Raw genomic sequence first — 27,161 nt, forward strand, 5'->3', positions numbered from 1 at the left:
TGTTAAATTTGACAATAAGAATTGAATGAACTACGCTTCTACAACCCAGTCGATGTTTTTTCGACATTTTATACGCTGTTTGACATGCCTGTATGACTAGACTTCGTAGTCGGAAATGATCACAGAAAAGAAGGACTCTATCACTTGTAAATATAAAGGCAATGCGAGGGGATTGAGACAAGTTTCGTCAACGGTCTAATCAATTAAACGGCTAATTAAGACATTCATTTGGTATCTATCGGTGCTACAACAGTGTGGATTTAGGTAAGGGGATTCGTCAAATTCTATGGCGAAATCACTTGATATGATATTAGTATTGAAGAATTTGATAGTCCATATGTAGTTAATTATCTGTGCCAAAGAGTAAATACCTCGAATCGTAAGGTATTGAGCTTACTATTACGATCCATGTTATTGTTCGTATTTAAAAATCTTATAAGTGAAATTATAAAAGTCAAAACATCATACGTAATGGAATTTAAAACGCATACATCTACATATACCGTCTATACATAGAATTTTAAAAAAAGTTTTGAAACTTGAATAAATAACCACAAACTGCCGGCTTACTTTCCCTATTTACAAAAGAAAATCTATTGTGTTGTTGATCTGTACTTGCAACCCTCCCTCTAAATTCCAATTTGAACCGCTGTTAAGTAAAGTAAAAATGAAAATCGATGACTTATTGTTATTTGAATACTATTTATTTAGGAAAATTTTATTTCTCAGTTACAAGGAAGACGTATTTTGCATTCTACATAGGTACCTATAATAGATAACAATATTACTTACATTTAGTTGATATTCTCGTGTTCATTTAATACATCATTTTAATACATTATAGCTCATGAAAACTGATACTGAGGGGGGATCCAAAACCGCTATATTCAATGTGTTGACTAAGTGGCCATACCATTCGAGTAAAACATTTATTTCCTCGGTGAGTGGAGAAAATTTTTTATATACATAGGATATTGCCCCAGTGTACCAGAACAAGGGCCTCGTGTACATTTCTGTTGTCCAGTTTAACAAGATTGAATGGAGACAAAATCTCATCAATTATTCTATGCGCAACATCCCCAATGATTGAGCATGCTGAATTAATTTTATATACCATGTATTTACATACTATATACGTATCAGTCATATATAACTGTGGAAATCATGTTAGAATTATGACATTCTTATTTGTTGCTATTTATGGGGGACAAACACACGAACTGAGAAACTGTCCTTGCTTAATATGGCATATACGCATAATATTAGGCACATTCCATCATATCATTATTCTTCTTTCCCTTTATTTTAATGTACTGATAAAGTTTGGTCGACTATAGGCAGTCGAAGGCCTTCTTTTTCCCATAATTTTGAACAATATGTGCACAATTAAAACTTCAGTAGTAGGGAACAAAAAAACGGCTAGTTTCATTGCCAGTAATTGCCAGCAGATCTATATTATTTGTGCGCTCTTGAATGGAATCACAAATATAAAGGGTATTCAACTCGCACTTTCCGGATACCAAGAATTGCATAATTTTGAATTGATCGAATCAGTTTTTTTTTTAACAACAAAAGAAATCAATGGAAATAGATAATCATTGTAGGACTGTCGGTACTTGGCACCAATTCGACCAGGAGTTTAGAGACATTTGAAATATTGTACTGGTTATTTTTGGAATTCATCGCATAAATTAAGCGCAAGCTATCATTACAATAATAGAAAAAAATATTATTAAATTTCTTTTTTCATATATTCCAGTCTTTTAGATGAACTGGTTGACGGTGAATCAGTATTTTTTATTTTTGTATCCCTATTTTCCCAAATGAAAGAGGGTTTCTTTTACTTTGTCTAGCACATACAATATTTTTCAGTAAAAATTTGGCAAAGAACGTACATGAGCCAGATGCTGATTTTTGTTATATCTACCATGCTTGTGTACAATTGTTTTGAGGTGCCTCGAATAGTAAAATAACGCAAGTGAAAACATAATTTGTGCTTAGACCGTCTTTGTCTGTTATCACTTTTAGATGAGAAGTATGGAAAGAAACAAAATTTAATAATTATATTCAACATTAAATAAATGTCGCATTATGAAAAACTTATATCAATACATCACAACTTGTACGATTTAATTTTCGTTTAAGAGAAAAATATCATTCACTAATAATTCTTGGATCAATGACAATAATCGACTATGTTTAGATTCAAGTTCAATATTATTCACATATTTCAATATATCATATAATATTATGTGGGTGTCAAAGGTAAATATACCAGATCAATATTGTAACTATGAATGATAATACCTAGTTACAATCTTTTAAGTGGATCAAATTATTAAGTATACAGCATTTGAGTGACTAGCGAACATCACGTGAGCTTATTTTTGTTTTTTTTGAAGGGAAAGTGTATCTTTCTACGCCTTCGTTTTAGTTCGTCATTATCAGCAGTTGAATTTGAATCAGTTGATAAAGTTTCGTCATCAACGGACATGACAGTCGGTAAATCTTTCAATGACTTCTTCACAATGTTTATGCGATTGCCTAATTTCTCTGCCGTATCCAAAGAATTGTCAGAGAATGATGTTTTGGATAGGAATGATGAGGTAGTTGGTTCACTGAGGACCATGTTAGTATCCTGACTGTAAGATCGCACCATGCAAGACATGTGCGATTTTTCTTTTGATGCAAGTTTCACAGCTTCTTCGTTCCCTTCACCCACAATAAAGTGTACAGCTTCAGGTGGTGTATCCTTCCCAGTTTCACTACCAGATGAATCAGGAGGTACCGACGATTCCTTCCATGTTAAACTCTCCAACATGCCTGCAGACATAATGCGACCTGACACTATATCAAATGCTACGCACAAGCACCTTATCACTAATTTTTAATAACATTGTCGAATTCTTGGTTTTTCAATGATTGCTATTACATGGAAAACATTGTTCAAACTACGAGTGCGGGGCACAGCAAAACGTTTGTATTTTCACAATTCAGTACGTATAATTAATGAAAGATATACTACAAGAAAGCATTCCACGTTGAATATTAATTCAATTAGCTAATACTGGGAGATTCTAACAAATATCACTCAACAATCAGTAGATGAACTCTAGAATGGGTTGATATCCTGTCAAGCAAATATTGCACAATTGTAAAACATGAATGATTAGTTATTTTTGTGCCATTGCGGCATACGATTAAGTTCGCTAAATCTTTTAAGTTGAAGTAGGAATAGTTTTGGAAACAGACATATTAAACTTGAGTAAATTCTTCTAACCCACGTTGTATCCCCCTCTAACTACGAATCCACGCAGGTGTTACAAAAAAGCTCCATTCCTTCTTTTTCTCGTATATCATATATTTGAAACTTTATTCAATTTTATGTAATTCATTTGAAATTATACACAATCCTTAGCAGACATATATTAATATTTGTCTATACGACCTAATTGTAGGTTGTTAATTGCTTAAAAAAACGATAATTCATCTTAACATATGCACGAATATTTGTTTGTACAACCATGATACAAAATATAATAAATCATTCATTGTTATCGTCATAACGTATAAAATATTCGAATGTCATCTCAAAACTATCAAAATCTAAATTTTACAAGTTATTGCGGTATGTGTATGCGATGTATCTATACAAATCTACAGAGCTGTACGTGCTGCAAAGGCCGTTCAAGGTGCATGGTGGTTGCATGCTTGTGTAAATCTCTACATATCTATTCGGTGTTACAAATTTATATTACATTTTTTTCGTATATACAACTTCATTCTACATCTCAAACATAAGATATTTTCTCTGTTAAACGGTATATATTTATGAACTGAGCAAGCACCCGATTATTCATGGCAAAAATAGAGACTAGTGTACCTAGATCATCAAAATCAGATCTCCTATAATACTAATATTTGCCTACATGGTTTACCACAGCAATTGAACTTGCTAAACTTACTATATTTTACAGCAGTTGTGACTCTATAATAGAAATTTTTCACCAAGCAACACGAATGCGTTGCAACATGACTAATAGTTCTGGAGGACTCTAATCAATTTCTATTACCCACTATAAGTTTTGTAATTATTGAATCAAGTTGAAAAAAATAGCGTAAATGCGAATTGACGGTAAAAGCATCGAGTAAACTTTGCCGATGGTAGAATCATATAATTCACTCTGAATTGAAGCTGGAATGAGTCCCTCATTTATATTTTGTTCCATTCAATCAAAAACATGAGATAAATAATATCAATTCATACGTGACAAGACTATCATACTCCTGTTGTAACGGATAAACTTTCCAATTTATTACTGCATCGACGGATGTCTAGAATGGATACCATCGATGGAATCCTATGAATCATGAGCTCCGAAGATAGGATTAAACATGAAGAATTAACTCGATGATGGAATAAAATCAAAAATTCACACGGATCTTCTTCAAAAATCAGCAGTGTTCTATGTGAGGAAAGTGGACTGAAAAACTTTTTTTAAAGTGCCAAACGAAGTGTGATCTACCTAAAATTGGGAGTAATGCACTCGTCGATGTGTATTAAAATATACATACACAGCGGTATGTAACGTAGGTACACAGCTGTACGTATTATCTACAAGGGTGTATTCTACATTTAACGTAACCAGAAAAAACGGGGCTCTCGAAAACTGTACTTATATCAATTAGAGCTGTATCAAAAAGATCTAAGCAACGTGCAAATCGAAAGCAATGTTTTTGTGAGTGAGGGTAAAAGTGTCGTCATTGTGAGTCGAGCATCGATCGGTCAATCCGAGTGCTCATGGTCCATATCCAGCTTACCTGCAGCCCCTGATGTTGACGGTGAATACACGGAGCTGGCGTCATCATCCAAATCATCTTGACTACTCATACGTCCTGAAACACATTATTATTCCAATATTAAGCCTTTGATTAAAAATTTTTTGTGCTACTTTTGAAGTCAAGTCTCATATAGCTAAATTCTTTGAAATGTGAAAATCACATGGTGACGACTTATTTATTACAGCGGAGGTAAAAATTTACGGAAACGACTGATGTACATTGACAGAATGGAAAAAATCTTACCTCTAAACCCAAGGCCTCTGCCGTTCGATGTCGTTCTATACAACATATTTTCAAGGTAAGATAATCCATTGTTATTGATTATATTGAAACCACATAGAATTTCAATTTGTTTCCAACGGTGAACCCTCTCCTGTAGTTCCACTGTGACTTCATTTAAGGACGTCCTAGCATCCACAATACTTTTGTCTACCTCATCGATCGATTTTCCATGAGTTGAGACAAATGCCCCAACCAAACTGGATCTTTTTTTTCTCAATTTCTCACACTATTGAATGAAAAAAAAAACCTTTATTTCATAATGAAAGTTCATCTAAAGTAAACCTGGGACAAGTTATTGTTTGTTACATGAACTTACCGCTTCACGCGCTTGTTGCAATTGCTTCTCTGCAGATACTTTTTTCTTTGTATATGCTTTATTTTCGATTTCATGAGTTAATTGCAACCAATGCTGAAGACCTAATGGCGGAGACCAGCAACGATCCTCTAATTCACCCTCAGCCCGCTGTAACTCCATTTTCAATTTCTAGGAATGAAGAAAGATATGAGACAATGTCGTTTGATACTGTAGATTCAAAATTGTATCTTTCCATTTTTTTTAAATTACTTCAATCTCTGACTTAAGCTGTGAGACTTCTAGATCTGAGTACGATGTGTGGAGTCCCGCAGTTTCATCTTGCAAGCGTCTTTCCAAATTCTCTTTCTCCGTTGCAGCACTTTCCTGCTCTAATCTTGCTCTTTCAAGTTCTCGCTGTAATTTTTTATAGAACCAGTAGCGTTCAACTTGACGAAGGAGAATCAAAGCCAGATACAAAGTTTCAGATGCCAAAGATTATGAATTTCTACCTGAAGATCTTGGAGGGCAATCTCGGCCTTGTGTAAACTTTCCATATCCTTCATCATTCTTGAAAGATCTTCTTGAGAACTCTTTTTTTGCTGGTAAGCATACCAACATCCAATGAGTGCTCCAAACAACAACGTAATAAGAATCAGATCTTTGAGACTGTGTCCAGTATCTATTTCGTAAATAATACTTTTTCAAATTTAGCTTTATACTCTGTTCTATCAATAAGTTTTTTAGATCGTAGAAAAGTGGGATCCCTCTATTTACAGAGTATATCTGTATTACCTTTTGGTGGTCCAAAGAGAACAACATCCATAGCTTTGAGTGCAATCTTCTGTTTATGTATGGGATCCTTGATTCCAAGAACATTGCTGAGATAGTGCATGTTGTTAACCGCCAGTCTGAAACAAATCTTTGTTAATATTTTTATTACATCAATACTAAAAATTGAATTTCCAATTCCAAATCACCTGGGTAAGGTAGCCCCTGTAACACGATGCTGAATAAATGTTGATACATATTGAGGAAGGTCGACATTAGATGTCAGCCATTCTGAAGTTTGTTCTATGGTCCAGTTGTGAACCTTTGTGCAATATGAATTGATGTAAATACTTAAATATGCGAAATATGAAGCACTAACAAGACTTCCTACCTCAGATCGTAGCCAGGCTTCCCACAGTTCTCGAACACTGATATGCATATCATCGTTGTGATGAAACGCACGTTGTCTTCTTTCATAACCAGCCTCGTACTGCAGTTCTTCTCTCAAAAACTATCAACAATAGCAAAGCATATGTAGTATCGAAGTGTCGATGGTAAATGCTCTGATGACCGTGGGTTTTCAATGACCCCTTAGTCTTCATGAATAAACCTTACATCATCTGATTCGGAGAGATCCACGTTTCCATTAGCATCGTCATCCAACTGGCTGTGAAGCGACTTGATCGCTTCGAGACCCAATCGGTCTTGGGAAGCCATAGTGAGGCAAGCCAAGTCATCGTTACAAGTTTCTGTACCTTGCGAAACAATTAAATATTGATAATATTATTACTTTGTTACAGTTTTCCATCAATTACTCGTCTTGAACCGTTGCAAACGGACCAAAACTAAGATTTAACCAAAGTTGTTGGAATCATGTACGGTATATTGATGGTATCTTCAAATATCGAACTTACTGGATTCATGGGCAACAGCCTGTGCCAATCCATCGGTAAGACTGGAGGTAAATGCTGTTATTTTAGGAGCAGTTGACCCGGCGGATCCAGGTTGGAAAGTAGTACCGGAGTCGAGTGCTCCACCAGTGGCAACTCCGTGGCCAAGACACCAACACAATAAGTAGAAGGAAGACAGTCCAATCACTTCGGCATTCACGACTGCTCGCATCTTAGGTTAGATCCACCGAAATTTCGCCACCGTACGCCAGTTTTTTAAATTTTTCAAAAATTCCAGACGGACATGTATTCCCAGATTTGGTGTGACAGTTTATTAGTAGCCGTCAGTATTCAAGGTTACGATATTGAAAACCGGGGCTAAATTTTGAGCGAGTCCGGAAAAATTGTTTTTAGAAATTTACTTTCGGCTGGCTACAGGAATAACATGTTCACTATTAGTAGACGGGTTAATATTTGCATGCAGTGCCATTAAAATTGATAAAATGTTGGGCAAAACTATTTCAGCTATTTAAATATTGCATAAATTAAGTACACTAGTTCACAGATTCGGTCGGTCGGATAGTCGCCAGGTTCTATCAAGGCCATTAACCATAGACAATATTGCTAGATGGTACAAGGTAGAAAAATTCTAGGCAAATCGTCTACAAAAAGATCAAAAGATGCTTGAGCGACGTAAAGCTATGTCGCTCCAGTGTTGCTCTGAGGTTAGCTCCACTGTAAAATCATATTTTTCGATTTGAAAAAATAAATTTTAAAAAGATTTTTATTTTTGAATTAAATATTGGGGTAACATAATTCAGTTGACGAAATTGCACTTATGAAGATACAATAATAATACAAAACAACATCCATATATATACGTTTCATGTATACTATATATATACATACGTAATACACATGCATATACATAACACCAGTCTGTCAAACAATTTGGAGATGATTCAAGTTGGGATCCAAGACCCGCCCAACACCAGGCTATAGTGGGCTGTGATTTTTTCCAATTTTGTGCCGAAAATCCAATCATTTTCAAATCGTTCATGCGACTTGTTTTTGACGTATACTTAGAGCTCAGGTTTCAAACCCAATATATATTACGCTTACCAATTGAAATATGCCCATTGACATAAACGTCAGATAAAAAGTAATAGAATCTTGGATGAATAGGATAAGAATTGACGAAATGAAATTTTCTCACATATTTGTATTAAAATGCTTCAACAGTACCCAAAATTCTTCTCTATTAGTCAACATCGATTTTGGAAAAATTTCAAATAATTTCCTGTCTACATGTAAACGTAACAATTTTAACATAAAACGGAGCAATTTCGAGGAGCAGCAATTAGAGACAATATGTTTGGTGCTTATAACTCAGATTTTATCATACTATAGGTAGATATAAACGCGCCAGATTTACTCATCAATCATCAACCATGGATTTAGAGGGTACACACAAATTTTGCACTGGTATGTTGAAGTTTCTAGGCTTGATCTGGAATAGGAGAGATTGATATGATTAGTGGATGGTTTACAAAAATGGGCAGAGATGGAGCCTAGGTGTACGCTTTACTAGAAAGACATTGGTCAATGGTTGGTTAATGGGATAGCTTATTGGTATAATAACGTTGCATAGATACTATGATTAGTTATTTCACATATTATATAGTTCTACTGCTGTTTGCACTCATTAGGATTGGCTCCCTGGGGAAGTTTCCCACCTGGCGGAGCATTAGGGTGGCCTTCCTCTTCTTCTTCGTCGACCTCGTCATCGTCATCCTCTTCTTCATCTTCCTCCTCATAATCATCTTCCTCATCCTCCAGACCTTCGCCTGAAAATATTCTCATGAATGTCGCGAATCAAATATTATCTACCATTTGCAAAGACCAAAATGCTCATACCTGTATAATATAAAATTGCTCGTGGAACAATGCGCTCTCTGATGTAATGACCAATCTCAAAATCACTGGTTAGGAGAGCTTGGGTTTCGTCATCAACCTCTGCTTCTGAATCGTCGGGCACTGTAATCGGATATGACCATAAACTAGGATTTTAGCCCAGAACCATTGTCATATTATAGAATATCAAACTTTCATACCGATTGGGGGACTGAAGAAATTAAAGAACGAATCGTTTTGTACAGTTTTTGTAACTGTGCGTATCGACCCTCGAGATCTATGTTTCTGATTTTTCTTAATCGTTTTGATGGTGACATTTTTTCCTTTTTTCCAATCGATAAGGCAGCCCTGTTAGAACATACACATCTCATGCAATAATCAATTGAGATTGAAATTGTATCAAATGTAAGAGAGCTTTAAAGAGCGAAGTGTGTTTCCATACTTTGCATTTATAGATCTCAGGTCCCTCAAAACTGAAAGGATCGCTTAACTCTGGAGCACATTTCATGGTATATTCCTTAATGAGAACAGCATTTGAAAAATACTCATTTGGCTCAAAGTGGAATTCGAGAACGAAACCCTAAAACCAAAACATGTATTCATTACCGACTCAACTTCAGGGTTAATCATATTTTTACTTTCAGTTGGTTCTCACCATAGGATTAGACTCTAGGAATATCACTTTGACATCATAGAGGTGCTTGAGAATAGGTTCATCATGTTCCTGGACCATTTCAGACAGCATGGCAACATTTTTGAATATTGTTAGCCAAAACTCAGGAATACCTATGATGTTTTCATTTTTCACCCTGAGGGATAGATAATTACATGTTTGTAATAAGCGGTATAATAAAAAACTACAATTTTAATTTACGAAGTCTTGCCCAACATTAATATTCTCTAGGCAGAATATAAATAATTTAATTTGAATACCACACAACACATTGGATACTTCTGCAAAAGGCAGAGTGTACCATTGAAACAATTACCACGTTTCAGACACAGAAAATAATGGATCAAAAGAGTACCAATTCTCAGATAATGGGCATTGAATATTGTGGGAAGATATTTAAAAAAAATATCTACAGTATGAGTTGAATAAAATAAACAGATAAAAAAATAAAGAAAAACTTACTCATCTTTCTTTTCCGGTAGATCTTCAATTTTCACCTTGGTCTTCAATTCGTTGCTGAGGCCTTGGTCTTCCTCATCGCTTTCCCACTCACACTCCTCTTCCGTAGGTTCATAGATGCCACATACAATTTTTTCTCTCTTTTCATAGAGAGGCACATACATTTTATGGTATTTACATTCCAGTGCATGAACTTCTTCGTAAAATTTGGCCTCAATGTTTGTAGCTACCAATTGAAGTTTTTTCAATGCTTTGATACGGCGTTTAACAGGAGCTGGAAGAGCCTATTAATAAAAGGCTTAATCAGACGCACATACATTTTCGTAAACAATTCAATGCCAGTTGTGGAATGAGTAAAAATATTGTATACTGTGGAAAATTAGATGTTGGACAAAGCTGTGCAATAATATGTACTCTTTTGTAGGAATATTAGAATTGAATGAGATTGAACGAACCGCCAACATATGTGCATGGAGACGTTCTTGTAAAGCAGCAAGCAGATCAGGTCTACGAGGAATCTGCGTAGTGTTATCAGAAGTCGGGTTTTCGTCTTCATCCTCAGCAAATTCCATGTCACTTGCGTTTTCAGCGCGCTCTGGATCGGTAGTCATAGTTCTGAGAAGAAAAAATGGTAAGAAAAACTATTCGTTTTTCCCTCCCAACATGTCTGACGTTTAAATAGATATGTCGAATGAACAAAAGGTTGAACACGCGTCTGAACACGTTGAATTTGTCAAAAGCAAAACAGCTTAAAAATCCAAAGGTGTCTGACGAAATGAATATTTCAGGTTTTCAATAATTACATAGTCTAAAAATTCGTCAAATTATAATCGAAATACCCCCGTGTAATTGACAAAATTTGAATCAGTTTTGCGACCCAGAAGCAGCGTGCACATGGGCAGACTGGGAACGTCGTTTCTTGAATAAACTGGGGAAATTTTTGCAAATTATTTTGTAATATTGTAATTTTCTAGAAACACAACTTGTTGCCTTAATAAATTACGAGTGAATTCAAAATATTTGTGAGATTTGTTAACGAATTTTTACCTCTGAATGTGATGCCGACAGCCCGAAAAAGACGAAGTGATGAACCGCGAACGAAAGAATGAACAATCCGTGGAACAACGAACCGGTCTGTATCGTTGTACATGTAAATCGAAAGAACGGAAGGTGTTCACAAGACTCACTGTTGCCTGCAAATGCGACCCTCAACCCTCAACATACCGCATTTGTGGCATATTTCACTCCGATGCCCCATGATTTTCCAGCAGAAATTTCTCTAGTCTGTGACGAAATGCCAATGGAACAATCGATATTGAAAATTTTCGATTGTGTAAAAATGGCTGAAACCAGATATTCACTTCTGCTAGAGACAAAATAGCTGATGCTAAATAACAAAAATATATTATGATTCGGAATAAAGTATGCTATAATTTATTTTTTCTGATAACTTTCGAATTAATGTCGAAAATTCATCCATCTTCTCATGGACACAATAATGGTGAGTCAATTTTGTTATACCTGTCTTCTCTCTGCAGGTGACTATAAATATAACAATTCTCATTTTGCAACCAGCCAAGCTTACATTTGTCCAGATAATCAATATTAATTTCCAAAAATGAATTTCTCAGTGTCAAAATGCTTTTGACGCCATCCTTATGGCATCCTCAGAAATTATGGTATGCCATCAACGACGCTGCACTGTTTATCGCTTACCTTGGGCTTATCAGTTATGCGGTCAATTTAAATCCTTTGGTACAAATATGTCGAGTTGACAAAACAAAATTGTGTCAAATTACCATTGTCATGACCTTGATACACCAAAAAACCCACGTAAACAAGACAGAGTTGTGCCTCTAACACTTGATGTGAGCTTCACACTCATTTATTCTACCCTAAACCTTTGAAGTTTCTGAAATACATGTCTGCCTTGAGCACTATGAGTGCTATGTTTATGTTGCATTATTTCTTTTGTCTTTCAGCCTTCGTACAAGCTAATAATGAGGTCCAATATCTGTTGGACAACATTCCGGTATCCATGCATAAGGTAATTGCGCCGATATTCAATTGTTACGCTAATTTCATCCTGATATAGCATTTTATTTCGTTAATCTTTTGAATTTTTACAGGGATTTGCTAGTTCAGTGGATGAAGCTAGGTGAGTTGACAAGTAATGACGCAGTAGTAGCCTTGATGTTATTATCTTTCAGTTCAAATTTTATCAGAATTTTTCATATATTGTATCACAATTGTGTGGTATTGCCCGTAACTTATCATGTGAATTTCTTCTTGTTTTAAGAGATGCTATATCAGATGACAATGCACGTGACTCGATATCATATCTACAGTTTGAACCAAATGTACTGGATTTTAAAGAAAGGTAATCCATTGTAATTAATGCCATAAAATTACTGAAAACGTGAATGTTCCAACGCTTTATTCAAATCTACCATCTGGATTTTTTGCTACGTATAAGTCCATCTACGAATACATATATCTTTCATATATTATAGACAACTTGGTGTACCGCACCAAGAGACTGTGACCCTACATAACAGGGATTGTAACAAGACGATACATTTGTCATCAATTTCTGGAAATACGCAACATTTTCATTCCTCCTTCTTTCAGGATAAAGTAAGTTTGCATATATCTGTGAACCTGTTCTTTTCCCCTAGACCGTACTCTATTTGGGAATACAAAATGAAATCTCCATTTTTCAGTTTCATTAGGTTTTCAATTTATCATTTAATCAATTTCAAGGTAATTCCACCGCTGGGTAACACTACGTTTAACGTTGTATTTCTCGGTCGAGAGGAAGGTGACATTGACAGTCATTTATTCATCCATACTTCGGATGGCACTTTGAAATATCAGGTAATTCCAAATACGTACGCACAGCCATTTTCAACTATCATAAAAAATGTATAATCGCTTATTTGACTTAGGTTCGAGGCATAAGCATTAGCAGTCCATACCGGTTGCGACCTGTAGTGGGGATAAAGCTGCCATTAAATGCATCTTTTACACCGCTCATATACCTGCATAATCCACATCCTGAACCAATGCAGGTAGTTATTGTTGGAAACAGTTATCTAAAATTTTGTCAAATGTATGTAAAACAGTGTACGGTGTTGTCGTTCAATTGCTTTAATTTGAAGGTAGTAGAGGTATACAGCAGCGGAGGTGAATTTCAATTGGAGCTTCCATCGGGTCAGGCAGAAGGGCCACGAGAGTTATGGGAAATACCTCCTTACCAAACAAAACCCGTGATTAGACTACGCTTCAATGCACATACCGAAAAAAATCATACAGCCTATATTAGGTAATAATATTTGCATTTTGCAGATTTCTTCTCTCTTCACAGTTGAATCTCGGATGTCTTGACACATCTCTGTTTCAGGTTCAAGGTCAATAATAGTGCTGAGGTGTTAGTGGTAGCTGTTGAAGTAGAAGTTGGCAGTGGAGCTGGTCTTCACTGGGGGGGGAGTTCAGGGGTGATTAATTTAGGCATAGGAGGTTCGCTCCAGCCTCCTATTCATTACCCTATAACTCTAAAAAATTCAGCTAAAAAACCAGTTAAAGTGCTGGTAAGTTAATATATTACATAAAATCAATGGAATTTCCGACAATTACTATTCTATTTTTCTATGTTTCAGAACGTAATAAGCACACCTGTATCCAAGGCATTGAAAATTAATTTTGATCCAGTCATTATTCCGGGTGATACAGAAATAGCAATCGCCGTTGGTACGCTGATTTATGACTGTAAGTAGCTGCAAAGTCGTTTTCCATGCCACTGAATATGCCGCTTGATTTGAAATAAATATGCAAACTGATTTATTACCAAACGTATGTCATGTCTTTGTTTCAGTAAAAGCAGGGTTAGATTTACAACATTTCAAAGGAAAATTAGTTATAAAAGGCATCGGGCCTGGGGGCTCTAGTCAAAAGCTAACGATCCCCTGGACAGTGGAAGTTTTATCGGGGGGTCTAGAAGTAAATACTTCCGTAACACATTACTGTGCTCCATATTCTATACAGCCAAGAAACTTTACTGTCATCAACAAGTATAAACTACCGCTCGCCATTACCAATGCATCTCTATCACCGGAAGCCAAAAGAATTTTTTTGGTATGGCTTTTTATCAGGGACTCTAAGCTGTCACAAATAGCTCATCTAATATTCCAATCTAAAAATTTCAGATAAAAAACTTTGTTCCAAAAGTGCTCAAAGCAGGACAAAAGGCAAACATATTCTCATTGCTGTTGTCGAGTGAGAGAAAGTCCGAAAATTTGCAACTGGAATCGTCCATATTAATTTATTCGAACGTCTCTACGACACAAGTACCACTGTTAAGTTACGATGGAAAAGTTAGAAAAGTTATACCAGGCGAGGAAGAAAATGATAAGGGCACGATGAATTTTGGGACTGTTGGAAGTGGGACTGAAAATGAAGCTATTTTTGCTTTAGAAAATCACAATCCTATAAATGTCGAACTGCATGGCTGGGGTGTAAACATGCCTGGAGCTGTTTTGGAATTGATGGGATGTCAGAGCGGGCCGACTCAGCTATTCAACAAAGGCATTCGCAATATAAGTGTTTGCAGCCAAATAGGGAATGTGAGTGCAATTAATACTAAATAACAACAATGTGGATTCTACATCACATCCAGAAGTTGTCCGCCTACGAATTTATCGAATTTCAGCAAAGCATAAAACCAGGGCATTTAGCGGTCTTCAAAATAAAAGTGAAAACGGCTGTGGTCGAAGAAGATACAATAGTTGGAGAAGTTTTCGTAAGAACGTCTTACGAACGGTTGACAGTACCTGTTTTCATGCGGGTAGCTCACGGACGAATCTCTGTGAAGAAACTCACTTTCACGGATTGTTTCCCAGTGAGTAGATTCGGCTTTTATATCGGCCCTCGTTAGCCGAAGAATAATAACCCATTCACAAATATCTGATACATTTCAGGGAGCCGTTTGCATGCATCAAATAAAAGTACACTCGACATTTGCTAGGCCAATGGAAGTAACTTCGGTGACACCATTTAACAAGGATCATCGTCTGAAATATGTTCCGATGGGTGAAACAGCTCTGCCTGTTATATCAAAAGGAGATAATCATATCGGCTCCATCACATTTGATTCCTCTATAGCTTGCAAGCAGCATTGTTATTTGGGATTGTCTCTTAACACGAGCGGTAAGTCTACCTTATTTGAGAGAAACTACTGAGAATTAACAAGCACACTCATAAATTTCCAGCTGGTAATCAATGGTTAAATACATTGAGTCTTCCTTCACATACTCGTGACTCCGATTTAAATTTACTAAACACACGATACACACGTTATTTAAACTCAACTGGAGGGGGCTCTTGGGAAAACCTTACAATTCGCTTGGATACTACCGAAGTAAGGGGGCACAGATTTAACGTGAATATAAAGCACTACTGGCCGAGTCTTCTGAGTAACTCGGGAAACTTAAAAAATAAAAGCTCCTTAATGTTCCCGCTCACTCAAGTGGGAAATACTTCGTACAAGACAATCAAAATAAGTAATCCAAGTTCTAACCCATTACTGGTGCAGCTGGTATTAGATTGGAGTTACCCACAGGGAATGAGACTTTACCATTCTTTGCCGAACAAGTACGTATTCATTTACCCTTTGTGATCCGACTGAAAGTATTTTTTATTATATTCATAATTTTCATTACCTATAGATTTAAGCCTATTTGTTTGGATTGTCCAACGACAATACCCAGTGAATTTAAAATGGAAGAGAATTCAGTTGAGAGGGAATTGTTTGAAAGACATTGGAACGTTGTAGTTCCAGCCCAATCTCTGCCTCTTTATCTCAGTCCACATGAATTAAAAACTGTACGAATAACTTATACACCTACGTTGGCTAGTACATCGTCAGCACTTTTGTACATTAGGTAAATCCATCAAATTTCTCCATGGATAATAATTTTTATACGCTTTCTTCATCTTTTTTTTTCATCAATCTTTCAGGAACAATATGACTATTTTAGAAGTGTTACGCCTTGTTGGTCGTGGAGCACATGCACAGTTCAAATTTGGCAACCGTAAACCAGGGTCCGCTACGCCTCTGCTTTTCGAGCTGGCGGATAAACATCTTAAGGACTGCGAGCGTAAGTAGAGCATCCTAAAGTCGAATCATTTTCAATTCCGAGCGAACAGAGTCGTGCGAACGATGACATATTTCCCATATGTTTCGCAGGTGAACGGCTGAGGCGAAGTCCGACCCCCAATCTGACCGTGAAACGTTCGTTTACTGCCAGAAATACGGGCGAATTGCCAATAGATATTCATGGATTTTATATCAGTGGTCTACACTGTGAAGGATACGGATTCAAAGTACTCAATTGCGGACCTTTTAAACTGAATCCAAATGCAACAAAGAAAATTGAAATAGCCTTCACACCAGACTTCACGCTGTCGCGTATTGAGAGAGACTTACTGATTTTAACTAGTTTGGGAACTGACGCAGTTCAAGTTGAAGGTGTCAATGAAAATGGAATGGCGAGACTATCCTTACTGACTACTGTCCCAGCTCATACCCTAGAGGCTTGTGCGGCTGTAATAACAAGACCCACTTGGGAACGATCTGTACAACTAGCAGCAATGAGCCTTTCCACTATATTGCTCATATGTATTCTTGCCATTTCGTTTCTCGAAGCAGATAGAATTCTTCGTGGCGCGTTGGTCAATTTGTCTAAGAGTGGCCCTATACAGCCTCCTCTCGATCTTAGATTGTTAGCACACGTCACAACACCATCTACGCAAAACAATAATCTTACTAAAGATTATAAGTCTAGTAAAAGAGATGAAATTTTGCCAAATTGGTCACTTATGAACGTGAAAAGGATGAAAGAAAAGGATACGCAACGAGGAATAAAAATTCCAGATTGGACGCATGATGAAGAACGTCGATTTAAGATAGATACCGAATCGAAAGAGGTATCCGCATCTAAAAAATCCGACGACTTGCTGTCTACAGAAAATAACAATAGTACCAACAACGGTACAGCTTGCTTAGGAGTAAGGAAAAGAACCAATAGAAAACACAACGTTAGTCAAGAAGTTATACAGACGGAAACTCCTACCGTACTCGAAGCTGCATCTGCTTTGGACATGCAAATCAGGTCAGAGAAAAAGTACTCGACTACCAGTCCACCAAAGTCAAGTCCTACAATTAGTAAAAAGAGTAAGTCGACTCCACCTACAAATACAATCGTATCTGCTGTTAAAGTGGAAATAAAAGTCACTGAAAACGAGGTAGATCGAGAAAATGTAACGCCAGTTCCGAATATCATCAGGGAACATAAACCTGAAGTGAGAAAAAAACACGAAAATAATATTAGCGGTGGGCAAACTCAAGTTGTCAATCATTATAAGAAATACGAATCTTCAAACTCTCAAAAAGTCAACCAGTTTTCCGAAGAAGATACTTCGTCTACTACAACTGAAAGCTCTGTGCACGAAGATACTGCCTCGTATAAGGTCAGACCTCGTTCTATGAACAACGTGTTTGCCTGTTTGAAACATGATTATGATCAAATTATTAATCCACAGGAATGTGACCGTACATATGTTAAATCTGACAAACTTCAAAGGAAACCCTCAGCAAAGAAAGCAAAACCACAAACTGTACCCGCCGTTCAATCTATAGATTACAGGGATAATTACGAAGGGGATTGTGATGATGACGATTATGATAAAGAAAAACAAGACAATCCAAATCGGTGGAAAACTAGTACAACACGTTCAAATACAAAGCATCATCATCCGTCACGATCCAACAATGATATATCTTTCAAGATACCTCGTCAAAGCAAAAATCAACCTCGCAAGGAAAAAGTCAATCAAAAACGTCGTGCAACCGACAAGGCTCATTCCAAATGTATGTAAAACAAAATTGAACAGATTGGGAATAATCATGACACATCCCAACAATGTAAATCAGTTTCGAATTATCGTTCGTTTTCAGCTATTTCGTTACAAGGGACTTCATCGCCAAGAGATGAGTGCAGACCAATACCACCTGCAATTCCACCTCCGCTGCCTCCACCACCGTCCTGCTGGGGTGAAAACAGAGCCAAGTTCAGCGATGTTGTTGCTCGAAATCAAGATAGCATTTCAATTTTTGGGAATGCCAGTTATCCACCCAAAATTCGAGCAAAGCCGTCAGAAATATTTTCTTCCTCCAATATGCAAACAAAGGTCATAGAAACTCCTTCTCAAGAAGTATGTGAACACACATCCACGCCCGCCAAACTGAAATTAATCTCTGAATTTCCCATTGAAAATCAACAATTCGATACCGACAAGATGGCAAATCAAGAGATTTTGTCAATGCAGACAGCAAAATCTCATTTAAATAGTTTTTTTATCAACACATTTACCGAAACTCCCGTAAGTCAGGAATTTTTATCCCCATGGATCAAGTTTTCTGTTTTATAATTGACGCTCATCTCTTTTGGGTCATAGTTTGAACCAGAGCTAGTGCCATATGAATTACCAGAAACTGACGAACCACTGGTTGAGCTCGAAAGTCTTGAAAGCGGTCCAGGCAGTGCACTATGGGATGATAGCGGTGCCATGATAAGCCTTCTTCGGGATAATGCGTCTAACTTTCAAGTCGAGCAACCAAAAGCTGTTGACAAAACTGCTAATTTATCAGATACTTTAAAGGGTATATCCCCAATACGAACAGTATTATTTTTGTTTGATGTGATCAATTTGGAAGCTGTGATTTTTTATGTTCATCAGATAATTGGGTCACGGTGGAAACGAATTGGGAGCCATTATACACTCGAGGTGCAGTTGGTGAAGAACGTAGTGGTGTTTGGGGCGTTAATACGGGAGGGGTATGGGCGGCTGCACCATGGGGAGCTCCTACCCCACCGACAGACGTGCTACAACCCTCTACGACGATGCAACAAGCTAAACAAGAAGTCCGGGTAAGTTGTCAACGTCTAAAGAACTTCGAAACCCACGTACTTTTTGATTGAGATCGAAGACGTGCACTGTGTCACCCAACTATTGGTTGATATTTAAAGTTCTTGATTTTGAATTCTAGGACCGCTCTGGTTTCGATCCTTTCCGTTCCCTCAGTACGATTTGGACGCCGTCATCGACAGATCCCTGGAAATCAAATCTCCAAAAGTAAATATCATGTTTTATTTCAACATCGTTTATATTGGATTGTATATTTGTAATGATACTTGTGATCGTAGATCCTGATTTTCTATCATGATTCATATTCATGTTTCGTTGACGAATCGAATGATTTGCTTTATTCGATCGATCTACTTTATTTTTATGCATGTTTTTTTATATTTTATTTTAACCGGTCGTATACGTTCAGGATAATAAGGTCACAAGTTAGCATTACGAATCGACAATTCCCACCGGAAAAAGTTTTTCTACCAAGAAAATCTTCATTTTTAATAATATGGAACGCATTCGACGATGTTATTTTCTCTTGATTTTTTATTAGTTAGTTCGTAATAAAACATTTACAAATATGATACATGTCAAACCGGCTATTGAATCTATGAACAACGTTTTGCGCTATAACGACACTTATGTTGTCTCTTTCGATTATTTACTTTGAACCAAACTTGACGAATAATTGCTGCTGACCTGCAAATGGATAATAAGTTTTACTGTCCAACTTTGATAATGATGAAATAAAAGTTCACCGTTATACATGGACAAACTTTTGTCATTAAAGAATATCAATTGTTTGGACAGATTCTATAGCCCTTCAGCTGACATCCTGCATTAATAGAAAATAATGGATTTTTATAAAGGCTTTGAATATTATTATTATTATCATCCTTCTGCACTACTCTGATTACAACTGCATAACAAGTTTCGATGTCAATAGCGTTTGCGTATCGTGAATATTACTATTCAGCCTACAACTCGTTACACAATTAAGATGTGTATTTTGAGCGTAATCCCAATTTTAATAAGATTTTTTTTTTCCGATCAATTTTGTCAAGTCCAAATCACCAAATGAATCTGTGATAGATGACTGCGTTAACTGTAAATACCTAAGTAGATTATTTTGACGACATATTGTTATGACTTTAACTAGACACATGCTTTGAGTTTCCACATTTTCGTAGTCACTACTATATTATTATATCTTTAGGTAATTATCATAACAGCGCAACAAACAATAGTCCTAAGCAAGTGTGTGAATTTTTTCTATTCAAACATATTCAACCGAACCATCAGAGTAAATTAAATTTTGATAGCTAAATTGACATACAGATGTGTCATTTCTTTCTTTCATTCAATCCCAATTATGATTGTAAGTGTTTTAACTCGATCAATAAATTTTTTCATTCGACTTTTTCGTGCCCTGTCTTTTACAATAAAACAGTGGAATCTCTCTATTGTAACATTTTTGTAAGACTGCTCATCCTTGTTTTTGAATAAAAAAAATTCTATAAATTTAAGGTTTACTCTCTACACTCTTCACATGTGTGAGTAAGAAGCATACAATTTTTTACGAGAATAAATAGAGTTTATTGATTTATCATTAATATGGGAAACAGAATACCAGTATAGTTGGGATATATACTGTATCAAAAATTGTGGACATTTAGCGAATCGATATAATTTTATCCAAAGTTCCATGAGGCTCATAATGTGTGAGTGGATATTTACAGACCAAAAAAGAGTGTTATGAAATCTTAAATTGTTCCACAATGTTTATCACATCCTCAACCTACAACCAGATGGTGTACCTCTGGGGATGGCACAAGACTTGGCGCTTTGTATTCTTCTAAGCAGCATCTGAAACAAGCTGTTTGAATATTTTCTTGGATTCACCAGGTAGAAAAAGACAAGAACATACCATGTTATCTTCTTCAATTTTTTTCTGTTGCTTCCTTCTGTTGATGGCTGAGCTACTAGTTCTTGGGGGTCCAGATACTGGCTTCGTGGTTCTGACTTGTGGCTTTTGATGAGACATTATTTTTTTCAGCAATAGCTGATTGTCTTTTTCAATTTTTCGTAATTCCTCATTTGAAAAACTCATGTTTCTTCTACCATTGGGTGTACGTTGGCTCTCTGGCATAACTGCTTGTCTCTTCTCTCTCAAGCACTTCATTTCATGGGCCAGTAGAGACAATTCTTCACCATCTATATTCTTATGCTGGTTTCCAATATTCCTACCATCGATCATGTTCAATTTTTGTCCAGCATACTTCATACCTGCAGAATGTAGAAGTGACGAGCATTCACTTAACGATGATCTTGGTGTTACATTTGTCATTTCAGATCCTTTATAAGAATCATATGAGTAAAATGATTCTGTCTCGTAATCAAATTTTCTATCTGCAATGTCCTTTTGATTTTCTTCCACTTCCGTTGTATTTATAATGTCAATAACCTCAGATTCACAAGAATGGTGTGAATCAGCTTGTAAAAAATCCTCCTTTACAGGATTCAAAATTCCAGAAGTTTGCGAGTCAGCGTCACCTTTGGTGTCATCACTCTCACACTGCCCCGCAACTCGTTTATGGCTTAATGTTTCGTTATCATGGGTGAAACTGTCTTCACACAATTTCTCCAATATTGTTATTTTGGGTTTGGCCATAATGATGAATTAATTCGAAGGTAGAGTGAAAAATAAACATCACCTGACCCAGACATCAGATGTTAGAGGATAGACAATACCACAGGTTACGTAACTATGGTAACTGTACCTCAAATTAATTACATGGGTGTATGAAATTTGTGGTTGCCTAGTACCGATGTTCCTGACAAATATTTTCGAATTCCAAATCTTGGAGAATATTTATCGAGCAGGTGTTTGCAAAATTTTTCTCAGATCCAAGTTATTTATTTTGAGTTGATTAAATATCAAAAGAAATTACATATTACTACAGAAGAGTTTTCCATTATTAGAATGATCACAAATCGGTTGGATCTTTAAATTCACATAATTTCGGAATATCAGTTGCAGAATCAGTTTTTTCTGGTATATCTACAAATTTTGACATCTGTCAAATTCGAAAGCCTTCTGTCGCCACCTTGCACCCAGAGACATCGCGGGCTGTTTAGTCGTTAACGTGTTGAAAATATTTCATGGAGATCTGGCTTGTTCAACGTGGTTTAACGGGGATGGTGAGAATTTTAGGAACACTTCTAAGAAAATATTACGACGTGTAAATAGATTAGATTATAATTATTAGTTAATTCAATAAAACGTGTCCACTTGGCTTGTACCCAAGCTATGTTTACCGGCTCAAAAATCATCGCTTTATGACTGATATCTGTTAAAGAGGTGAGGAATCGTGGTTTGACGTACAGGATTTTATTAAAAGACCAGGCTTACTTCGCCGGATTTTTTATTCTGAACTTTGTTACTTTTCTCAATAAGACCCTCGTCGCTTTACAATATTCTAGTTTTCGGGTAGGCACAAATATCAACTTTCTGCCATGTACTATTCCATCAACTGTACACATTTGAAAATTTTTCTTTGAAGGCCTAGCCGTGTTATCAATCGTCCTAGTCACCAGCGAATAGTCATTTGAATTGTTCCTCCTTCGGTATTACTTTGAAATCCAATAGTGATCAGCGGGCTGAAAAGAATGAGGATTTTACAAAACCTGCCAGTACCTTGAACAACAAGAGTCTGTCACAGAGAGGCAATAAACTTTACCGCAGCTCTACTTCTTTAAAATATAATTTCTTGAACATTAGAATTGACTTAGAGTTTCATACTCATATACATGGCTTCCAATTTGTAAGAATATACAAGACCTTTTTCAACAGGTATTTCAAATGGACAGACTATTAGTAACACTGCTGTTGAGTTTGCTGTCATTTATCGGCATTCATGCACAGAATGGTCCTATCCCCGACCAGATTGCCAGCGATACGTCCATCTATACTTACCGTAGCCCCACCCTTAGCGGATTTGCTTATTTGGCTGAGCACTTTGATGATCCTGGGCATTTCAAAAAACAGTGGATAATATCAGAGGCTAAAAAAGATAACATCAATGAGGAAATAGCTAAATACGATGGTTTGTACTGCCTGTATTAACTACTGTGATGTTGATTACATTCAATTAATATAAGTCGACACTATTTAGGAATTTGGACTCTCGAAGAAGCAGTGAAAAATCCGCAGGAAGGAAACACAGGCTTGGTATTAAAAAGCAAAGCTCGTCATGCTGCTATTTCTGCTCCCTTGTTAAGACCATTTCATTTTGAGGACAAGCCCTTGGTTGTTCAGTACGAAGTTACCTTACAAGAAGGTCAGGAGTGTGGCGGTGCTTACCTCAAACTGCTGAGCTTAGACCCCATTCACAAAGACCTGAAGCTTTTTAATGACAAGACTCCATATACAATCATGTTTGGTCCAGATAAATGTGGGAATGATCACAAGGTAAGCATTACCATGTTTCCAGTGATACCCACTACTGCAAGCCATGCCATGCAAAAAAGTAATACGTTTAGAGATAAATTAACATAAAACTTTTTGTTTGCAGCTACACTTCATTTTCCGTCATCGAAACCCTTTGAATGGTTCTATCGAAGAAAAGCATTGCAAGAAACCAAAAGACCGTCTTGAGGATGCCTTTAAAGACAAGCAGCCACATTTGTATACATTGATTGTTCGCCCGGACAATACCTTTGAAATTAGAGTAGACAACAAAGTTGTGAATGAAGGAACTTTGCTGGATGATTTTACACCACCTGTCAACCCACCTCTGGAAATTGAAGACCCTGAAGATAAGCGTCCAGAAGATTGGGATGAAAGAGAAAAGATTCCTGATCCCTTAGCGATTAAACCCGAAGATTGGGATGAAGATGCACCTGCTCACATTGTCAATGAGGAGGCTGTTATGCCGGATGGTTGGCTCGAAAACGAGTCGCCCATGATACCGGATCCTAATGCTCTAAAACCTGAAGATTGGGACATTGAGATGGATGGAGATTGGGAACCACCGATGTTGAGCAATCCTCTCTGCGCTGAAGCACCAGGATGTGGTCCATGGAAGCAGCCGCTAAAACAGAATCCTCGGTACAAAGGAAAATGGTTGCCACCGTTGATCAACAATCCTAATTACAAAGGAAAATGGATGCCTCGTCTTATACACAACCCTAACTACTTCAATGATGAACATCCCTTTAAGATGACCTCGATTGTGAGTTCATTGTTATCCTTTACATTGAAAACTGTGACATCAATTACCGTGCAAATAAACTATTATTTTTCTGCTTCCTCAGTTTGCAGTCGGATTTGAATTGTGGTCTATGTCACCTGACATCCTTTTTGACAATCTCATCGTCACAGATAGCGAAGAAGTAGCAAAGAAGTGGTCGGATGACTCGTTTGAAGTACAAAGAGCAAGAATTGCCCAAGAAAACGTAAGTGTTTCCACTAACATAGTTCTTATTATTGAATTGATAAAATTGTTATCTCTTAAAATTGCTATCTTCAAAATTCTATTGAGATCATTAAAACTGTAAGTGATCATTTACTAAATTCCAACTAACACATTACCTGATTATGCTGCATCGCGTGATGTCTAGGAATCTTTCTGGGGCAGAATGATGCATTCTATGAACCATAAGCCAGGCTGGTGGGCTATGTATTTTATTTACTGTTCCATACCAGTTGCGATATACGCGTCTTACCTATTCAAGCGCTCTCAAGAGGTACAAGAAGAGCCATTACCTTGAATTATGTAGTAATTGTTCCAATTACTTATCTTATCGCGATCATTGTCTTGTATTTGGCATCCAATTGAATAATGTCTAGCGTAACCTCAAGGTGGATATAGTACATTTTACAGAGCCCATAGCACCGCTATTGTCTTCGTAGTTGTAAAAAATTTTATACCAGCTTATAGAAAATATTCAAGCACACAAGATATCAGAAGGAGAGTAGTTGCGGGCTTTGATGTAGCATCAAAGCAATAAGCACTGTAGAACTGTCTTATCCTTACCTACAGTGGAGTTTATGGGGTCAACTGGCGGCCTATACCATTGAACATCCCTGGATCTGGGCTGTTTATGTATTAATTGCTGGTATCCCAATACTTCTGCTAGTATACTGCTGCTGCATTCCTACTCAGGTATTATGCTTGTTTCACAATAGTTCATAATATCAGACCAGGTTTTCCAATATTCTAGTACAAGTGTATGCTTTTTTGTATTCGTTTTCAATTATTTCCAATTTTTGTATATTATTTTTTCACCATCCTTTTTGGACCCAGCCTCCTTGATAGAAATGATTAATTTGAAGTATTTATTGATTATCGGCATTTCAATAATAGGACAAACGAGACTCAAAATCAGAAGATAGAGAACCCTTGCAAACGAATGAAGAAGACAGTGCGGGAATCGATGAAGATGCTGAAGTAGAAGAGAAAGAGGAAAGTGGTGAAGAGAACAAAGAAGGTATGGAACCAGAGGAGTTTGAGTCAAATGAGGACACAAAAGTTACCACAGCTGTACAACCAAATGAGGTAATTTTGCTTTCACTATAGGAATGAAATATGATGCTATAACAGCCAACTCTCTCAGATAAATTAAAAAAATTATTTTCTCTACACTTGCAGAAGTCACAGGCTGGAGGCGATGGACCCCGTCGAAGAAAGCCTAATAAAGAGTGAGCATAGCGATGATTTATCTATCGTACTCGCATTCCGCTGTAAGTTCATTATCACAGGTCCTACAATTAAAAAATATTGTTAATGTGGTTAGTATTAAATTAATCTTTGACGGGAAAAAATTCATTTGTTGGCGTGTGACGTTTCTTTACTATAAATTAGATCTCGCATTATTTCATATCATTCATGGATAACAATGAGAATATGTTCATTAGCATTTTCACGTGTCAGGAAAAAAATGATCTGTCCGTGCGATGCGATGTATGCAACAGTGTTCCAAATCTCTCAGAATTTTTTTAACGGATACTTTCTATTCAATATCTGTTCATAATATGATTACAAAAGGTTGGATAAAATGAACATTCACAGTCATAGTAGTTGGATTAAAACTTTTAGTGTCCCTTAAAAGTAAGACTAAGGTGTTTGCTGTGTAATTTTCTATTGTCATCACTTTGCAGTGCAATGCGAATTTATGTTGTTTTACGTGATTTTGAGTAGTTCATAACTTGCAACTATTTTCTTTTCTTGTTATTTGTCTTCAGACCTCAGCACCTATGTTGAAGTAAAATCTTTGACAGACAAAGTTTTCGGCTGTAGTGGAAAACTATGTGAAAACTATTTCACGTTAATCTTAATTATAGTCTAGGACGAAATAAGGCAGCACGATATTAGCCGTTTTATCGTGGCGCATTTTTCTAGTCCAACAAGTCCTGTGGAGTGCATTCGTGAAATTTATTCAAAAAATACGGACAATTCCATGCATTTGAATATTAACAAAAATAGGTGTTTGGATGCTTTTCTTAGACTGTAAACAAACGTATAAAAAAACTCGTTCACCTGACTGCTGGATACGAATTTCATGTAATCATACCTCAGAATGGAGTAATCTTTTGAAAACGTGTTCCTTGATTACTAGTAGGTATGACCATGTAAGACCAGTTGATGTAAGCTTTGAATAACATGAAAGTCAGTTTAATTTATTGTGCAACGTTTAAGTCAATTCCAAATATTCCTTGATACTACATTTATTTATTTAACCACAAGTAATGGATTTCTCTTTAGTTTTTACTCTAGTATTATGTAGGTATATGAATCAGCCAAAGCAGAGACGTTTCAAACTGTTTTTGGATAATTTTATAGTGAGATGTTGTACGCATTTCAATAAACATATTATTATAATAAGAATATTGTTACCTATAATGATTTTACAACAGGTCAGACACATCTTGAAAAGGCTCTGTGGTGTCCTCATTTTTCATAAGTATCTTAATCGTAATCGAAGATCGATGGCAGCTGATTCGCGGTACACATACCTTACCGGTTACCAGATTTTTGAGCTGGGTGTTTTTGTTGCAGGTCTT

General features: G+C 36.6%; 5 protein-coding genes across 11 annotated transcripts; 2 read left to right on the forward strand and 3 right to left on the reverse strand.

Annotated features, from left to right (window-relative positions):
- Window positions 1-685: 685 nt before the first annotated feature.
- Window positions 686-8,128, reverse strand: LOC105682918 (stromal interaction molecule homolog). 2 transcript variants are annotated; one of them, XM_012395157.3, is made up of 11 exons: window positions 7,102-8,128; window positions 6,803-6,942; window positions 6,579-6,698; window positions 6,397-6,509; window positions 6,212-6,327; window positions 5,929-6,098; window positions 5,690-5,833; window positions 5,441-5,608; window positions 5,086-5,350; window positions 4,822-4,896; window positions 686-2,823 (listed from the first exon to the last, which is right to left on the reverse strand). In XM_012395157.3, exons 1-11 carry the CDS (start codon window positions 7,307-7,309, stop codon window positions 2,372-2,374), a joined length of 1,971 nt encoding a protein of 656 aa, XP_012250580.1. In that variant the 5' UTR covers window positions 7,310-8,128; the 3' UTR covers window positions 686-2,371. The 2 variants fall into 2 exon arrangements, with proteins under 2 accessions (XP_012250580.1, XP_012250579.1); XM_012395156.3 differs by having other exon boundaries at window positions 686-2,841.
- A 156-nt stretch (window positions 8,129-8,284) lies between these two features.
- On the reverse strand, window positions 8,285-11,318 carry LOC105694103 (nucleosome assembly protein 1-like 1). 3 transcript variants are annotated; one of them, XM_012414472.3, is made up of 9 exons: window positions 11,171-11,318; window positions 10,579-10,738; window positions 10,127-10,407; window positions 9,647-9,800; window positions 9,434-9,571; window positions 9,192-9,339; window positions 8,995-9,114; window positions 8,814-8,924; window positions 8,285-8,587 (listed from the first exon to the last, which is right to left on the reverse strand). In XM_012414472.3, the coding sequence occupies exons 2-9, from the start codon at window positions 10,732-10,734 to the stop codon at window positions 8,577-8,579; spliced, it is 1,119 nt and encodes a 372-aa protein (XP_012269895.2). In that variant the 5' UTR covers window positions 10,735-10,738; window positions 11,171-11,318; the 3' UTR covers window positions 8,285-8,576. The 3 variants fall into 3 exon arrangements, with proteins under 3 accessions (XP_012269895.2, XP_048511515.1, XP_012269893.2); XM_048655558.1 differs by adding an exon at window positions 10,963-11,051 and having other exon boundaries at window positions 8,285-8,924; window positions 11,171-11,304; XM_012414470.3 differs by having other exon boundaries at window positions 8,285-8,924.
- A 96-nt stretch (window positions 11,319-11,414) lies between these two features.
- Window positions 11,415-20,427, forward strand: LOC105682935 (transmembrane protein 131). The gene is made up of 23 exons (XM_012395187.3): window positions 11,415-11,624; window positions 12,106-12,170; window positions 12,253-12,281; window positions 12,423-12,503; window positions 12,637-12,760; window positions 12,887-13,000; window positions 13,072-13,194; window positions 13,285-13,448; window positions 13,527-13,713; window positions 13,783-13,891; window positions 13,998-14,257; window positions 14,329-14,745; window positions 14,832-15,020; window positions 15,100-15,328; window positions 15,391-15,772; window positions 15,847-16,062; window positions 16,139-16,278; window positions 16,368-17,650; window positions 17,723-18,050; window positions 18,138-18,562; window positions 18,638-18,842; window positions 18,920-19,110; window positions 19,230-20,427. Exons 1-23 carry the CDS (start codon window positions 11,531-11,533, stop codon window positions 19,317-19,319), a joined length of 5,445 nt encoding a protein of 1,814 aa, XP_012250610.2. The 5' UTR covers window positions 11,415-11,530; the 3' UTR covers window positions 19,320-20,427.
- Window positions 19,623-22,215, reverse strand: LOC105682936 (cilia- and flagella-associated protein 97). The gene is made up of 2 exons (XM_048655559.1): window positions 21,024-22,215; window positions 19,623-20,962 (listed from the first exon to the last, which is right to left on the reverse strand). Exons 1-2 carry the CDS (start codon window positions 21,765-21,767, stop codon window positions 20,882-20,884), a joined length of 825 nt encoding a protein of 274 aa, XP_048511516.1. The 5' UTR covers window positions 21,768-22,215; the 3' UTR covers window positions 19,623-20,881.
- An 87-nt stretch (window positions 22,216-22,302) lies between these two features.
- Window positions 22,303-26,985, forward strand: LOC105682929 (calnexin-like). Of its 4 annotated transcripts, none has more exons than XM_048655553.1 (8): window positions 22,303-22,457; window positions 22,950-23,202; window positions 23,272-23,567; window positions 23,671-24,330; window positions 24,413-24,553; window positions 24,719-24,844; window positions 25,465-25,656; window positions 25,750-26,985. In XM_048655553.1, exons 2-8 carry the CDS (start codon window positions 22,959-22,961, stop codon window positions 25,801-25,803), a joined length of 1,713 nt encoding a protein of 570 aa, XP_048511510.1. In that variant the 5' UTR covers window positions 22,303-22,457; window positions 22,950-22,958; the 3' UTR covers window positions 25,804-26,985. The 4 variants fall into 4 exon arrangements, with proteins under 4 accessions (XP_048511510.1, XP_020706307.2, XP_048511512.1 ...); XM_020850648.2 differs by lacking the exon at window positions 24,719-24,844 and adding an exon at window positions 25,141-25,263; XM_048655554.1 differs by lacking the exon at window positions 22,303-22,457 and adding an exon at window positions 22,660-22,822.
- Window positions 26,986-27,161: the final 176 nt, after the last annotated feature.

Source organism: Athalia rosae, chromosome 5 (assembly GCF_917208135.1).
Source record: "Athalia rosae chromosome 5, iyAthRosa1.1, whole genome shotgun sequence".
NCBI classification, from domain to species: domain Eukaryota; kingdom Metazoa; phylum Arthropoda; class Insecta; order Hymenoptera; family Athaliidae; genus Athalia; species Athalia rosae.

What these genes read in the sequence shown, in the direction of transcription:
- LOC105682918 (XM_012395156.3), bottom strand. Translation starts at nt 7,309, where the DNA reads ATGCGAGCAGTCGTGAATGCCGAAGTGATTGGACTGTCTTCCTTCTAC. An exon ending in TCTCTTTGGACCACCAAAAG is followed by an intron (nt 6,099 to 6,211) that starts GTAATACAGATA and finishes TTTACGAAATAG; the next exon opens with ATACTGGACACAGTCTCAAA. An exon ending in CAGAGGCCTTGGGTTTAGAG is followed by an intron (nt 4,897 to 5,085) that starts GTAAGATTTTTT and finishes AATGTGTTTCAG; the next exon opens with GACGTATGAGTAGTCAAGAT.
- LOC105694103 (XM_012414470.3), bottom strand. Translation starts at nt 10,734, where the DNA reads ATGACTACCGATCCAGAGCGCGCTGAAAACGCAAGTGACATGGAATTT. An exon ending in TCCATGCACATATGTTGGCG is followed by an intron (nt 10,408 to 10,578) that starts GTTCGTTCAATC and finishes TTTTATTAATAG; the next exon opens with GCTCTTCCAGCTCCTGTTAA. An exon ending in CTACCGGAAAAGAAAGATGA is followed by an intron (nt 9,801 to 10,126) that starts GTAAGTTTTTCT and finishes TCTATCCCTCAG; the next exon opens with GGTGAAAAATGAAAACATCA.
- LOC105682935 (XM_012395187.3), top strand. Translation starts at nt 11,531, where the DNA reads ATGATTCGGAATAAAGTATGCTATAATTTATTTTTTCTGATAACTTTC. An exon ending in CACATCCTGAACCAATGCAG is followed by an intron (nt 13,195 to 13,284) that starts GTAGTTATTGTT and finishes TTTAATTTGAAG; the next exon opens with GTAGTAGAGGTATACAGCAG. An exon ending in AAAAACCAGTTAAAGTGCTG is followed by an intron (nt 13,714 to 13,782) that starts GTAAGTTAATAT and finishes TCTATGTTTCAG; the next exon opens with AACGTAATAAGCACACCTGT.
- LOC105682936 (XM_048655559.1), bottom strand. Translation starts at nt 21,767, where the DNA reads ATGGCCAAACCCAAAATAACAATATTGGAGAAATTGTGTGAAGACAGT. An exon ending in AAATTGAAGAAGATAACATG is followed by an intron (nt 20,963 to 21,023) that starts GTATGTTCTTGT and finishes AGCTTGTTTCAG; the next exon opens with ATGCTGCTTAGAAGAATACA.
- LOC105682929 (XM_048655553.1), top strand. Translation starts at nt 22,959, where the DNA reads ATGGACAGACTATTAGTAACACTGCTGTTGAGTTTGCTGTCATTTATC. An exon ending in AATGTGGGAATGATCACAAG is followed by an intron (nt 23,568 to 23,670) that starts GTAAGCATTACC and finishes TTTTGTTTGCAG; the next exon opens with CTACACTTCATTTTCCGTCA. An exon ending in CAAGAATTGCCCAAGAAAAC is followed by an intron (nt 24,554 to 24,718) that starts GTAAGTGTTTCC and finishes CGTGATGTCTAG; the next exon opens with GAATCTTTCTGGGGCAGAAT.